General features: G+C 37.2%; 1 protein-coding gene across 1 annotated transcript in view; it reads left to right on the top strand.

The window, feature by feature from the left end:
* PRMT8 (protein arginine methyltransferase 8) overlaps positions 1-15778 on the top strand; it is a 173465-nt gene that overhangs the window by 140073 nt on the left and 17614 nt on the right. The window contains exon 9 of the mRNA XM_052000778.1: positions 11518-11668. Within this exon, the coding sequence (XP_051856738.1) occupies positions 11518-11668 (151 nt within the window). The remainder of the gene's footprint in view (positions 1-11517; positions 11669-15778) is intronic.

The following is a 15778-nucleotide window of genomic DNA, read 5'->3' as shown; positions in this document are numbered from 1 at the left end:
AATGCAGGAAGCAGGAGAGCCATCAGGAGCTGGCCAAGTCTTCTCTCTTAATGCAGGAGGCAGGAGAGCCACCAGAATGGTCTCTATCTTGAAGTCTCTGTCTCTGGCTGAGTTTGTCCCCAGTTTATATACTCTATTACAATTACATCATTGCAGTATATTGAGTATAAACCAATCATCATATCACTAGGGAACCATTATTTCTTGTATTAAATCAATCATACTGAGCTAGAGAACTCACATGCTAAACTAGATAACCATTGTCTTATAATTCCACTGAGTTAACACCTTGTTATAGGATTAAATCAATCATACAGAGTTCCTGCCCTTTATAGAACTCTACATCAATATTTAGCCAGTATATACAATAGTAAATTTGAATACTATATTGCCCAGTTAAAGACAATGAAAAAGAACCAAGATATATAAGATATAGAAAACAAAAGTATATCACAATTCTTGATACCCTTAATCAAAATTAAAAGTGAAAGACAAAAAGTAAGAGTGATGTAAGAAGACAAAGTGGCACAAAGAACATAATTCATCATCAATCAAAATATATACTATTGAGGTTGGAGAAACTGTGGCATAGTGGCTTGAGAGCTGACATTGGAGCCTAATAATCTGATTGTGTGACCCTTGGCAAGTCACTTAACTTGGTGTAGTGTTTGAGATAAATCTCCAAGACTATAAATTGCAAAGAAAGTGCCAACCTGCATTGATAAGGGGATTTCACTATGCCAAAGAAATGAGAAGAAAATGAGAACCTCCCTTACCATCTCCAAAGAAGGAAAACATGGAAAGTTTTTTCTTCATCCATGTAAGTCTTAATATAATGAAAACACAATTTAGATCAAGTATAAAACAGAAAGCTTGCATCTCATTAATATAGGAGATTCAAAAAGTCTCAGTGAAGTTTTGAGCTATATAGTTTTAAGACACCTGGTATCATGAACAATAGAATATTTCCAAAGGTGTCAAGGTAAATAATTAACGCTCTTGCTGTTCAGTTGTGTCCAATGCATCGTGATCCCGTTTAAGGTTCTGTAGGCAAAGACACTGGAGTGCTTTGCCATTTCCTTTGCCAGCTCATTTTACAAATAAGAAAGCTGGGTGAAGCAATTTGCCCAGGATCACACAGCCAATACTAAGTGTCTGAGGCCAGACTTAAACTCAGGAAGGTGAATCTTCCTGATTCTAGACCCAGCATTATCTCTGCAGTGCTACCTAGCTGCCAAATGAACTCTAGCACATCTGAAAAAGTGTAAAGCAAATCTATTTAAGATCCTTCATTATTGGCTCAAACACTTTACACTGATTAATTATTAACAGAATACCTGCTTTCTTTCTGGTGCAAGCCTGGTCTTATCTTTCTTAACAGAAAACATTGATTTTTTAAAATTATTATTTCAGGCAAGATAAATTCTAATCATACTTCCAGTTCTACCATGGCTATTACCTCACCTGTTCCTCTACTCTTTAGGCCATTGGAAACTGTCATTTATTATATTTTTGTTGAACCTCTTGGGAGACCTAACCCTTTAAGTTACAAATATCAAAACATCATATTAATCATGTTATATGGCACCATTAAAAAAGTAACTACTTCTCTCATGGAAACCTCTAATTATAATGAAATGTCATTGATTTATTTATTTTTGCTGAGGCAATTGGGGTTAAATGATTTGCCCCAGGTCACATAGCTAGAAAGTGTTAAGTGAGATCACATTTGAACTCAGGTCCTCCTGACTTCAGGGTTGGTGCTTTATCCACTGAGCCACCTAGCTGCCCCTAAATGTTATTTTGATTTGAAAACTGTAAAAGTCAAATATCCTCCAAGGAAGAATAAAACCTAAAGCTTTTGAACTTGAATATGGAAGTTAAGAAAAAGTTATTTTGGTTTTTGAGACTGAATTTCCCTATCTCTCTCAAGCTGGCAGTGCAGCTGCCACCGGTGAACTCAATCCTAATTCTGATTAGCATGGAAGCTTTTCCCTGTTGTTTTCCTGATCTGAATCAATTCACTCCTGAGGTAGTCTGGTGGTCCCCCTCTTCCAGGGTCTCACTGTACTTGTGCCAGATTTAGTTTGAACATCAGGCTGGCATTCATCCTACTGCAGGTCACAATTTCTAATCTCAAATGATCTACCAACCTCCCTCCACAGCAGGAATTACAGATACATATCCCCTGGAGCAAGAATTACAGATGTGTAGCTCCCTACTTGTAGGAATTACAAGTATATGTCACTATGACTGACTGGAAGCAAAATTGAACCAATGGATCAATGCAATATTTACAAATATTCTGATCTTCCCAGCAAAGACTGTTAAGAAGAAAATTGAAGTTGTAAATGTTAAGATATTGGTTGGTATCCTGGTGTCAAATCCAAGGTCAATAACAGAAATTTGACCACCTATTTATTTTTTGTGGCATGGTGAAATGGATAATAATGCATCTAGAGGATATCCAGTTGAAAACTGTACAATATTAATTAAATACAGAATTCATTACCCTGAGGCATACATAAAAAATTAATATTTCCTTGTCCAAAAGCAGAAAGATGATTAATACGAGTTCTCAGAGAAATAGGTTAAAAATTTACAGAAATACTTTTGCTACAATCAAAAAATAGATATTTATTGTCTACTATGTGCCAGGCACTATACTAAGCATTAGAGATATAAAGAAGATAGAAAAGATATTTTCTGTTCTCAAAGAGCTTGTAATTTAAGGCAAAAATTGCAAACAAATCTATACCAAGCAAATACATACCAAAATTGGAACTACAGAAGGAACGTTTCCTGTGGAAGGTAGCATTTGATTTGGAACTTAAGGAAGCCAGGAAATTTAGCATGGCTGGACAGAGTATTTGTTGAGGAGTTAGGTTTAAGAAACCTGAAAAAATAAAAGGGGGATAGGTTCTAAAGGTCTTGGAATGCCAGGTAGAACATTTTGTATTTGCTCCTGGAGTCAACAGGAATTTACAGAGTAGGAGATGATATGGCTGGTCCTGCCCTCTAGGAAAATCATTTTAGTTTCTGAATGGAAGTTGGATTGGAGTGGGGAGATACTTGAGGCAGGCAGACCTATCAGCAGGACATTGCTGTTATCAAGATGTAAGGTGATGAGGGCTGCACTAGAGTGATGACAATGAGAGAAAAAAGAAAGGGGATGTGAAATGCAAATGTGAACTTGACAGGCTTTGGCAATAGCTTGGCAGTGGGGAAGAGGAGAAGAAATAGTAAGGAATCCAGGTTGACTCCTAGGTTGTAAGCCTGAGGGACTGGGATGATGGTGTAGCTCTCCATGGTAATAAGGAAGCTAAGAGTCAGGAATGTTTTAAGGGGGGAAATAATAATGATCGACAAATGACCCATGACCAGGCTTAAGGCTAAAGCTTGGTAGAACCAGCCATTTGCTGAAATTTCTTTGCAAACTCTGTACAATGGTGAGATATCAGGGAAGGCTGTTAGGACTAGTATTATCACACACATTTTACAGATGGGGACCTGAAGCCTACAGAGAAAAAGCACTTATCTAGGGTCACACAACTAATAAATGATAGAACAGAATTTGAATTCAGGTCTCAGTTCTACAAATCTAGTGTTCTCTTCTATACAGAGATCTAATAATAATAGCTAGCATTTATATAGTGCACTAAGCTTTGCAAAGCATTTATTTAATTATAACACTTAAAGGTTTGCAACTATCTTTACAAATATCTCATTTTATATTTACAATATCAATAATAATAAGCATTTTTGTAACTATCACAATTTAAGGTTTGCAAAGCATTTTACAAATATTTTGTTTTATATTTACAATAGCAACAACAACAATAATAATTAGCATTTATATAACTATTATGCTTTAAGGTTTGCAAAGCACTTACAAGTATCTCAATTAATCCTTATTAGAACAGCAATAGCTATCATTTCTATTGTGTTTTAAGGTTTGGAAAGTGCTTTAAAAATCTTATTTTATCCCTACAATAATCCTGGGAGGCACATTATATTATTTTTTTTTAATTTTTTATTTAATAATTACATTATATTGACACTCATTTCTGTTCCGATTTTTTTTTTCCCCTCCCTCCCTCCACCCCCTCCCCTAGATGGCAAGCAGTCCTTTATATGTTGGATATGTTGCAGTATATCCTAGATACAATATATGTTTGCAGAACCGAACAGTTCTCTTGTTGCGTAGGGAGAATTGGATTCAGAAGGTATAAATAATCCGGGAAGAAAAACAAAAATGCAGATAGTTCACATTCGTTTCCCAGTGTTCTTTCTTTGGGTGTAGCTGCTTTTGTCCGTCATTTATCAATTGAAACTCAGGTCTCTTTGTCAAAGACATCCACTTCCATCAAAATATGTCCTCATACAATATCGTTGTCGAAGTGTATAATGATCTCCTGGTTCTGCTCATTTCACTTAGCATCAGTTCATGTAGGTCTCTCCAAGCCTCTCTGTATTCATCCTGCTGGTCATTTCTTACAGAACAATAATATTCCATAACATTCATATACCACAATTTACCCAGCCATTCTCCAATTGATGGGCATCCATTCATTTTCCAGTTTCTAGCCACTACAAACAGGGCTGCTACAAACATTTTGGCACATACAGGTCCCTTTCCCTTCTTTAGTATTTCTTTGGGATATAAGCCCAATAGAAACACTGCTGGATCAAAGGATATGCACATTTTGATAATTTTTTGGGCATAATTCCAGATTGCTCTCCAGAATGGTTGGATTCGTTCACAACTCCACCAACAATGCATTAGTGTCCCAGTTTTCCCGCATCCCCTCCAACATTCATCATTATTTTTTCCTGTCATCTTAGCCAATCTGACAGGTGTGTAGTGGTATCTCAGAGTTGTCTTAATTTGCATTTCTCTGATCAATAATGATTTGGAACACTCTTTCATATGAGTGGTAATAGTTTCAATCTCATCCTCTGAAAATTGTCTGTTCATATCCTTTGACCATTTATCAATTGGAGAATGGCTTGATTTCTTATAAATTTGAGTCAGTTCTCTATATATTTTGGAAATGAGGCCTTTATCAGAACCTTTAACTGTGAAAATGTTTTCCCAGTTTGTTGCTTCCCTTCTAATCTTGTTTGCATTAGTTTTATTTGTACACAGGCTTTTTAATTTGATGTAATCGAAATTTTCTATTCTGTGATCAGTAATGGTCTCTAGTTCATCTTTGGTCACAAATTTCTTTCTCCTCCACAAGTCTGAGAGATAAACTATTCTATGTTCCTCTAATTTATTTATAATCTCGTTCTTTATGCCTAGGTCATAGACCCATTTTGATCTTATCTTGGTATATGGTGTTAAGTGTGGGTCCATGCCTAATTTCTGCCATACTAATTTCCAATTATCCCAGCAGTTTTTATCAAATAATGAATTCTTTTCCCAGAAGTTAGGGGCTTTGGGTTTGTCAAACACTAGATTGCTATAATTGACTATTCTGTCTTGTGAGCCTAGCCTTTTCCACTGATCCACTAATCTATTTCTTAGCCAATACCAAATGGTTTTGGTGACTGCTGCTTTATAATATAATTTTAGATCAGGTACAGCTAGGCCACCTTCATTTGATTTTTTTTTCATTAATTCCCTTGAGATTCTCGACTTTTTATTGTTCCATATGAATTTTGTTGTTATTTTTTCTAGATCAATAAAATATTTTCTTGGAAGTCTGATTGGTATAGCACTAAATAAATAGATTAGTTTAGGGAGTATTGTCATCTTTATTATGTTCGCTCGGCCGATCCAGGAGCACTTAATATTTTTCCAATTATTTAAGTCTGACTTTATTTGTGTGGAGACTTTTTTATAATTTTGCTCATATAATTCCTGACTTTCCTTTGGTAGATAGATTCCCAAATATTTTATGGTATCAACAGTTATTCTGAATGGAATTTCTCTTTGTATCTCTTGCTGTTGGGTTTTGTTGGTGATGTATAAAAATGCTGAGGATTTATGGGGATTTATTTTGTAGCCAGCTACTTTGCTAAAATTATGAATTATTTCCAATAGCTTTTTGGTAGAATCTCTGGGGTTCTCTAGGTATACCATCATATCATCTGCAAAGAGTGATAGTTTGGTTTCCTCATTGCCTACTCTAATTCCTTTTATATCTTTCTCGACTCTTATTGCCGAGGCTAGTGTTTCTAATACGATATTAAATAATAATGGTGATAGTGGGCAACCTTGCTTCACTCCAGATCTTACTGGGAAAGGTTCCAGTTTTTCCCCATTGCATATGATGCTTACTGATGGTTTTAAATATATGCTCCTGACTATTTTAAGGAAAAGTCCATTTATTCCTATGCTCTCAAGTGTTTTTATTAGGAATGGATGTTGGATTTTATCAAATGCTTTTTCTGCATCTATTGAGATGATCATGTGGTTTTTGTTTGTTTGGTTATTGATATAGTCAATTATGCTAATAGTTTTCCTAATATTGAACCAGCCCTGCATTCCTGGTATAAATCCTACTTGGTCATAGTGTATTATCCTGGTGACAATTTTCTGTAATCTTTTTGCTAATATTTTATTTAAGATTTTAGCATCAATATTCATTAGGGAGATTGGTCTATAATTTTCTTTCTCTGTTTTCAGCCTACCTGGTTTAGGTATCAGTACCATATCTGTGTCATAAAAGGAGTTTGGTAGGACTCCTTCAATCCCTATTTTTTCAAATAGTTTATATAACATTGGAGTTAATTGTTCTTTAAATGTTTGGTAGAATTCACATGTAAATCCATCTGGTCCTGGGGATTTTTTCTTAGGGAGTTGATTGATAGTTTGTTCTATTTCTTTTTCTGAGATGGGACTGTTTAGGATATTTACTTCTTCCTCTGTTAGTTTGGGCAAGCTGTATTTTTGGAGGTATTTTTCTATTTCATTTAAGTTGTCGAATTTATTGGCATAAAGTTGGGCAAAGTAACTCCTAATTATTGCTCTAATTTCCTCTTCGTTAGTGGTGAGTTCTCCCTTTTCATTTTTAAGACTAACAATTTGATTTTCCTCTTTCCTTTTTTTAATCAGATTTACTAAGGGTTTGTCTATTTTGTTGGTTTTTTCATAGAACCAACTCTTAGTTTTATTAATCAGTTCAATAGTTTTTTTACTTTCAATTTTATTGATCTCACCTTTTACTTTTAGAATTTCAAGTTTAGTGTTTGACTGGGGTTTTTAATTTGTTCCTTTTCTAGCATTTTTAATTGCAAACCCAATTCATTGACCTTCTCTTTCTCTATTTTATACAAATAGGCCTCTAGAGATATGAAATTTCCCCTTATTACCGCTTTGGCTGCATCCCATACATTTTGGTATGATGTCTCATTATTATCGTTTTCTTGGGTGAAGTTATTAATTATGTCTATGATTTGCTGTTTTACCCAATCATTCTTTAGTATGAGATTATTTAGTTTCCAATTATTTTTTGGTCTACTTCCCCCTGCTTTTTTGTTGAATGTAATTTTCATTGCATCGTGGTCTGAAAAGGATGCATTTACTATTTCTGCCTTACTACATTTGAGTTTGAGGTTTTTATGTCCTAATATATGGTCAATTTTTGTATAGGTTCCATGAACTGCTGAAAAGAAAGTGTATTCCTTTCTGTCTCCATTACATTTTCTCCAGAGATCTATCATATCTAGCTTTTCTAGTATTCTGTTTACCTCTTTGACTTCTTTCTTATTTATTTTCTGGTTTGATTTATCTAATTCTGAGAGTGCAAGGTTAAGATCTCCCACTATTATAGTTTTACTGTCTATTTCTTCTTGCAGCTCTCTTAGTTTCTCTTTTAAGAATTTAGATGCTACCCCACTTGGTGCATATATGTTTAATATAGATAGTGCTTCATTATCCATGCTACCCTTTAGCAAGATATAGTGTCCTTCCTTATCTCTTTTAATTAGGTCAATTTTTGCTTTAGCTTGATCTGAGATCAGGATGGCTACCCCTGCTTTTTTGACTTCACCTGAAGCATAGTAGATTTTGCTCCAACCTTTTACCTTTAACCTGCATGTATCTCCCCGCTTCAGGTGTGTTCCTGTAAACAACATATTGTAGGATTCTGGCTTTTAATCCATTCTGCTAACCGCTTCCTCTTTATGGGGAGTTTACCCCGTTCACGTTTATGGTTAGAATGACCAATTCTGTATTACTTGCCATCTTGTTAACCCCGGTTTATGCTTTCCTCCCTTCTTTCCCCTTTCCCCCCCTTCCAAGTATTAAGCTTGTGAGCACCCTTTGCTTCTCACAGCCCTCCTTTTTAGTGTCCCTCCCCCCGCCTTAGAGTTCCTCCCCCTATCTTACCCCTTCCCTCCCAGTTCCCGTATTCCCTTCCGCTTAGCTTATTCCTTCCCTTTCCACTTTTCCCTTCTCACTTTTCAATGAGATGGGAGAAGTTTCACCATAGATTGAATATGTCTTAAGATTTTTCACTTAAAGCCAATTCTGAAGGCAGTAAGATACCCACTATATTCATCCCCTCTCATTCTTTCTCTCAGATATAATAGGTTTCCTATGCCTCTTCATGAGATGTACTACCCCCACTTTACCCTTTTTCTGGTACAATGTCCTTTCCACATCAATTTCTAGAACAAGGTATACATGTATTCTTTATACATCTATATAGTCAAAATATAGTTCCCAAGATTAATCTTTACCTTTTTAGATTTCTCTTGAGTTCTATATTTGTAGATCAAACTTTTTGTTAAGTTCTGGTTTTTTCATCAGAAATAGATGAAATTCGCTTACTTCGTTGAATGTCCATCTTCTTCCCTGGAAAAAGATGCTCATTCTCGCTGGGTAAGTTATTTTTGGTTGCATACCAAGTTCCTTAGCCTTTCGGAATATCATATTCCAGGCCCTTCGATCTTTTAATGTGGATGCTGCCAGATCCTGGGTGATCCTTATTGTGGCTCTTGATACTTGAATTGGGTTTTTCTAGCCGCTTGCAATATTTTTTCTTTCATCTGAGGGTTCTGGCATTTGGCCACTATATTCCTTGGTGTTTTGATTTTAGGATCCCTTTCAGTGGGTGATCGATGAATCCTTTCAATGTTTATTTTTTCCTCTGTTCCTATGACTTCTGGGCAGTTCTCTTTGATAATTTCCTGGAAGACGGTGTCCAGGCTCTTTTTTTCATCATGTTTTTCTGGGAGTCCAATGATTCTCAGATTGTCTCTCCTGGATCTGTTTTCCAGGTCTGTTGTCTTCCCCAGAAGGTATTTCACATTTTTCTCCATTGTTTGATTTTTTTGGATTTGCTTGACTGATTCTTCTTGTCTCCTCGAGTCATTCAATTCCACTTGTTCAAGTCTGATTTTCAGTGAAGTATTCTCTTCACTCACTTTTTTAAAATCTTTCTCTAATTGTCCCATTGAGTTCTTTTGTTCTGTGGAATTTTTTTCCATTTCGCCAACTTTGTTTTCCAGTTCACTAATCCTATTTTTCAAGGATTTTACTTCTTTATCCACTCTCTCTTTAACTGACTTCTCCAGGCTCTTTTGCCAAGCCTCCCTCTCCTTTTCCAAGCTTCCTTCTCCTTTTGCCAAGCCTCCCTCTCCTTTTCCCATTTTTCTTCTAGCTCCCTTGTGAGAGCCTTTTTAATCACTTCTATGAGGTTCATCTGTGCTGAGGAACAGACAATCTCCTCCTTTGGGGAATCACCTGGGGACTGCCTGTTTTTAGTCTCCTCAGGATTTAGAGTCTGCTCTCTATCTGTGTAGAAGCTGTCAAGGGTTAAAGTCCTCTTCAGCTTCTTGCTCATTCTGTCTATTAATCAGAGACAAACTACCAAAGAAAAACAGAAAAAACTGGAGTCTTTCTTTGGGGGGGGCTGGGTGTGTTATCGAGCTTCCTCTACAGACTGCAGGGGGCAGCAGTGAGGCACTAACAGGACTGTGCTGCGCCTGCGCTCTGAGATCCCAAAGCGTGCTGAGTCACTGAGGGGGGGAAGGGGGGCGGCCAGGTCCCGAGAGACTCCAGCTGTTTGCGGTTGTATTTTTCAGCCCCGGTGTTTTTAGCTTCTCTGCTGGGCTGTTGACTTGCTGCAGGTTCCAAACCTGTAGCGAAGCTCTCCCCGCAGAGACGGCTACGATCACTCCACACCCCCTCTCAGCTCTGCTCCCGTGCTCTCACTGCCGCTGCCCGCCGCCTGCGCCCGATCTAAAACCGCCCCAGCCCTCCAGTAAAGACAGACCTTTCTTGGCGGATCTCAAGGATGGCTTCTCTTGGTAACTATTTGTGGGTTTTTTTTTCAGTCAAGCATTGATTCAGAGGCTTGTAATGAAGTGGATAGTGAGAGAAAGCGCGGAGCTTATGCAACTGTGAGCCTCCTCTCCGCCATCTTAACCGGAAGTCCGGCACATTATATTATTAACCTATTTTTACAGATGAGGAAACTGAAGCAGAGTTTAATTAATTTGCTCAAGGTCATTCAACTAGTAATTATTTGAAGTCAATTTTGAACGCAGGTCTCTGACTCCATAAGCAGCCCCTTTTCCTTTGTATCTCTTAGCAGGTTCCCCAAGAAGTAGGAACTCTTACAGTTCCTTCTACAGGATACTTACAGTTATCCCTTCTATATCGCCACTTTTCCTACAAAATTGTGGTTTTGATATATTGAGGATTGACATAAGAAATTAAATGGAAATTTAGGAAAATTTTGTGGAACCACAGATGACATATGAAGGTCAACAGACAACACAAATCCTATGACCAAATGCTTAACCTAAATTTTTCAACAATTTCTGTAAATGCTCCATAAAAGAAAAGAAAAAAATTCAGTTACTTCTCTGATATGAAGGGAGAGCCAAAAATTTTTACATGTTTTTTTCCAGATCGTGGGGGTGCCATGTCTCTTGTCCCCACGATGTTGAAGGAATAACTGTATTATCCTCATTTTACAGATAATGAAACTGAGGCAGAAAAGTTAAGTGACCTAGCCAAGATTGCACAACTAGTAAGTGCTTGAGTCTGGATTTGAATTTAGGCAATTCAATACCCTCATGTTTTCAGAGGAGGAGTGTCACCTGTTTGGGCTCATCTCAGTTCTCCTGGGCCAAAAGCTCTCTTCCTTTTATCAGAGTATAGTCTTACCAGGGTAAAGGGAGACCTTTTCAGAGTGGCAGGCTTTGCCAGAGATTTGCCATGCTGAGATGGCACTGGGAACCCAGAGTTCCCAATCTCTACATTGGGATGAATTTTTGGACTAGAAATTGGATACAATAATAATAATAAAGCAGATGACCCCAAATGAATTTTTTCTTAGATTTAGAACACATCTTCTGGTTTACCGCATTTAATATGTCATTTTTAACCTCCTTCTTTTCTCTTCAGACCTTAGCCACCATAAGTTTGCATCATTCTCTTAGCCCTGGAGCTGCAGAACTCCAGGGAGTAAACATGGAGTCTACCCAGTGACTCAGACAGCCCTCTGGGGAAAGGGGGTAAGTATCCTGTGCTCTCTCTTTCTTTTTCCGCTGCAGGAGGTAGACATTTACACTGTGAAGACTGAAGAGCTCTCATTCACATCTGCATTCTGCCTCCAGATTCAGCGCAACGACTACATCCACGCTCTGGTCACCTATTTTAATATTGAATTTACCAAGTGCCACAAGAAAATGGGATTTTCCACAGGTAAGCGGGCTACTCTCCTGCCCTCTCGGCCAGCAGACACCTCTCCTATAGGATTCTGGCAGCTTCTTGGTAGTTTATGAAAAGTGCTCAGCAAAAACATTTTGGAATCTCTTCTTAGAGGGAAGCAGCTTCCATCCTCATTATCAGAGCCATAATGAGGATTCCATCATCAGGGAAAATTCATTTGAGTGTGGGTAGAGATGGACCAGACTCCTAGGATATCTTAAGGATGCTGGTCCTAGGTATTTTGTGTGGCACAGATTCTCAAGCCGGAGAACACCACAGTCTGTATATATCTCTTCTTCTTCCCCAACTTCTGCACTGCCAGGAAAAGCAAACCCAATAGAGGGGCATAATGTCACAGGAGACCCAAGGGAAGGAGGGAGGAAAGAGCACATTTCCCCTTCTCAGGGCACTGTGTTTCTTCCTGGAGATCAGCTGGGTCTTTTTTCTTCTCCTTCCCAAATCATCCAATATAGATGAAAGAAGGAAGCATGCCCCTCAAATGTTGGTACCCAGGGGAGAAGGAAATAGCTTTTTAAAAAACACACTTTTTAAAAAAAAATTGATGGCCTCGTACAAAGAGTGGCTCCTCTGGTGGCATTTCTTTGGAAAAAGTGTCCATCATAAGCCAGAAAGCCAGAGAGCAGCAGCAATCCTAGGTAGGCCCATGCCAGTTGATTGGTAGAATACTAAAAATAGAGGATTCTTTAAGACTGGATAGGACCTACAGATTATTGAATCTGACCCTTTCATTTTGTTGAGGAACCAGAGGAACAGAAAAGAAATGATCAAGTACATAAAGTTAGTAACTTTCAGAGACCAAGCTGGGCATTTCCCCTGCAACCCATTTTTGGGGAAGCTTATACTAGTATTGGGGGATTTATTTAGATCCCTTTGCTTAGTTTGCTGCAAGTACTGTAGACAAAGAGGAGGGTATTAAATAATTGAATGAATGAATTTCTTTCTCATTCCCATATCTCCCTCAAAATAATAGGGTCTAATCTCAGCTCTATCATGTATTAGCTAAGTGATCTTGTTCTAGTCATTTATCTACTTTTGTTACCATAGGAATCTTATCTGTAAAATGAAGATCTGGTACTAAGCTTCCTTTAAAGTGATTCTTAATGCTATTCCTCCAAGAACTATTTCTAATCTTTAGTATGCATGGCATACATGGGTTGGTAAATGTTTAACAACTAGCTCTCCAGAAATTTTTTTTTACTCATGACACACTTTTTTTTAAATAGCTTTTTATTTTTCAAAATATATGCAAAGATAGTTTTAAATTTTACTCTTGCAAAACCTCATATTACAAATTTTTTCTCTCCCTTTCCTCATGTCTCCCCTTCCCCAGACAGCAAGCAATCCAATATAGGTTAAACAAGTGCAATTCTTCTAAATATATTTCCATATTCAACATGATATACTTTTGTGCTTAATCTTCATTATAAAAATTTTCTCTGTCACTTTCTGTTTAAGCAATCGATGAAACAATAAATCAGGCTCTGATTGGTAGCATTTGCTGATATCCAAAGTGTAAATGCTCACATAGAACATTAAACAATCATTTCAGGAGCCTCTACCAGCTGACTCCAGCATACTCCTGCGTGATGGCATGCCTCAGAGTTAGAGTATTTGGACTACAGACAATTGAATCTATTTTAGGGAGGAAAAAGTGACATGAAAACAACGTAGAGACATCATCTAAAAATTATGAGATTGTAAAAAATTAAGGGAACTTAACTGAAAGAGAACTTAGAAATCATGTGGTTCAATCTGTTCATCTTTATAGGTTAGGAAACAATACTTAAGAGGTCAAATGACATAAAACATATATAGTAAATGGGGCAACTATATGGCTCAATGGACAGTGTACTGGGCCTGGAGTTCAGAAATCTTTGTGAGTTCAAATATAGCCTTAGATACTTACTGATTGGGTGATACTGGTTAAGACACTTAATCCTGTTTGCCTCAGTTTTCTTATTTATAAAATGAGCTGGAGAAGGAAATGACAAACTACCCCAGTGTCTCTTCCAAGAAAACTCCAAATGAGGTCATGAAGAGATGTGGCTGAAAACCAACAACAAATAGTATTCTCAGAATTCCAGACTAAAAGGGACCTCAGAGATCTCAAGAAGGATGCCCTGAGAAATGCTCTTCACAAATGGCCCTCTAATTTCTAATTTGTAGACCTCCATTGATGGAGCAACCCCTTTTTCTTTGGGGCAGCTCGGCATGTTAGGAAGTTCTTTCCTATACTAAACCAAAAGTTGTCTCTTTCCAGCTTCCTCCTATAGCGAAAAGTAACTCAGGAGATTGACCTAGAGATAGGAAGAATTGAATCCAAATATGACCTCAGATATTACTTGTGTGATTACCGGCAAGTCATTTCAACTCAGTCTGCCTCAACTCTCCCCATAATGTGAAAAGAGGAATAATAATAGCAACTACCTCAGGATTATAAGGATAAAATATTTGTAAAGCACTCTATAAATTCTATTTGTTATTACTTAGTTCTTAGTTCTGCCTTATGAGGCCAAGGACAATGAATCTATTTCTTTTCCACATGACAGTTCTTCAGATATTCAAAGATGGCTATTATATTCTCCTGTTTTCTTTTCCAAGCTACTTCCTTAAAACAAAGCTTCTTAAACTGTGGATCATGACTTCACGTGGGATCTTGTAACTGATTGTGGGGGCTGTAAAATTATAATTTATTATCAGTAAATGTTTGATTTATGTGCCTGTATTATATGCCTATATATCTAGGTTCCTGTAAAAATTTCTCTGGCAAAAAAGGGTTGTGAGTGGAAAAAGTTTAAGAAGTTCTGCTTTAAATTAATCTTCATGTTGTATAGTCTCTGGTTTTCTCATTCACTAGATTTTCCCAGTGTTTTTCTAACATATCCACGGGAATCTATTGCTACTGAATTTTAAACTGAAAATATCTGGAAAATCCTCAGTACCTTCAGTGAACTCTCAACTAATCCTGAGATCCTGTGGCAGATTGGAGAATGTATAGGCTGAGTGTTCTTAAGTCTTCTGTTTCTTTTTTGCCAGACTAGTGAAATCTATAGGTCCATTCTCAGAATCTCATTTTTAAAAATGCATAAAGTAAAATACATAGGACTAAGGAAATCAGCTATATTAAAATTATTAAAATATATTTTTAAAAAAACAAGTCCATGTACCGTAGGTTAAGAACCACTGATTATAGACTTATAGATAACCTTGCCTGACTCCTTCCAAAAGAGCTTATGGTCAGAATAATTCTTTCCCACCTATCAAGAGAGAGGTTAAATTAACAACTACTATGACACAGAGATATGGCTAGACAACAGTTTGTATGAAAAGAAAGTATATGTGTGTATACATATATATATATATACACACACACATACATAGAAATATATGTATGCACACACATGCATGTCTTGTGTTGTATATGTACATAGAATGTGTATATTTATATACACAGCTCTATTTGTCTGTCAGTCTATATATTTGTCTCTATCTGCCTCTCTCTGTGTCTCTGTCTAGAATTATATATTTATACACACAGCTCTGTCTATCTATACCTGTCTATTTATATCTATCTGTGTACCTGTTTATCTGTCAGGCTGTCTATATATTTGTCTGTCTCTGTCTGTTACTTCTCTTTCTGTTGTCTCCCTCTTTATATGTCTGTGTCTCTCTGTCTCTGTCTCTCTGTGTGTCTCTATCTTTCTGTCTCTGACTGTTTCTCTCTGTCTCTCTCCCTGTCTCTCTCTGACTTTCTTTCTTTGTCTCTGTTTTGCTCTGCGTGTCCTTTCCTCCCTCTCTTTCCCTTCCTCCTTCTCTCTCTCTCTCTCTCTCTCTCTCTCTCTCTCTCTCTCTCTCTCTCTTTCTCTTTCTCTCTCTCCCCCATACATATATACACACACATGTCATCTATTACAATTCCTTCATTTAATAAATGCAGAAAGCAAGACTAAATTTGGAGACGTGGTTTATCCAAGGTCACTCAACTAGTAATCAGTCAGGATAAACCCAGTGATCTTTTTACTGGACAATTTGAGCGCTAATAGGTCTTTGAATTAATGTTTGTTGAAAAAATGAGAGACCTTT

The sequence above is a fragment of the Antechinus flavipes genome, chromosome 5 (genome assembly GCF_016432865.1).
Source record: "Antechinus flavipes isolate AdamAnt ecotype Samford, QLD, Australia chromosome 5, AdamAnt_v2, whole genome shotgun sequence".
Taxonomy (NCBI): Eukaryota; Metazoa; Chordata; class Mammalia; order Dasyuromorphia; family Dasyuridae; genus Antechinus; species Antechinus flavipes.
Note: the sequence above shows the minus strand (reverse complement) of the source record. Positions and strands in the feature narration are given on the sequence as shown.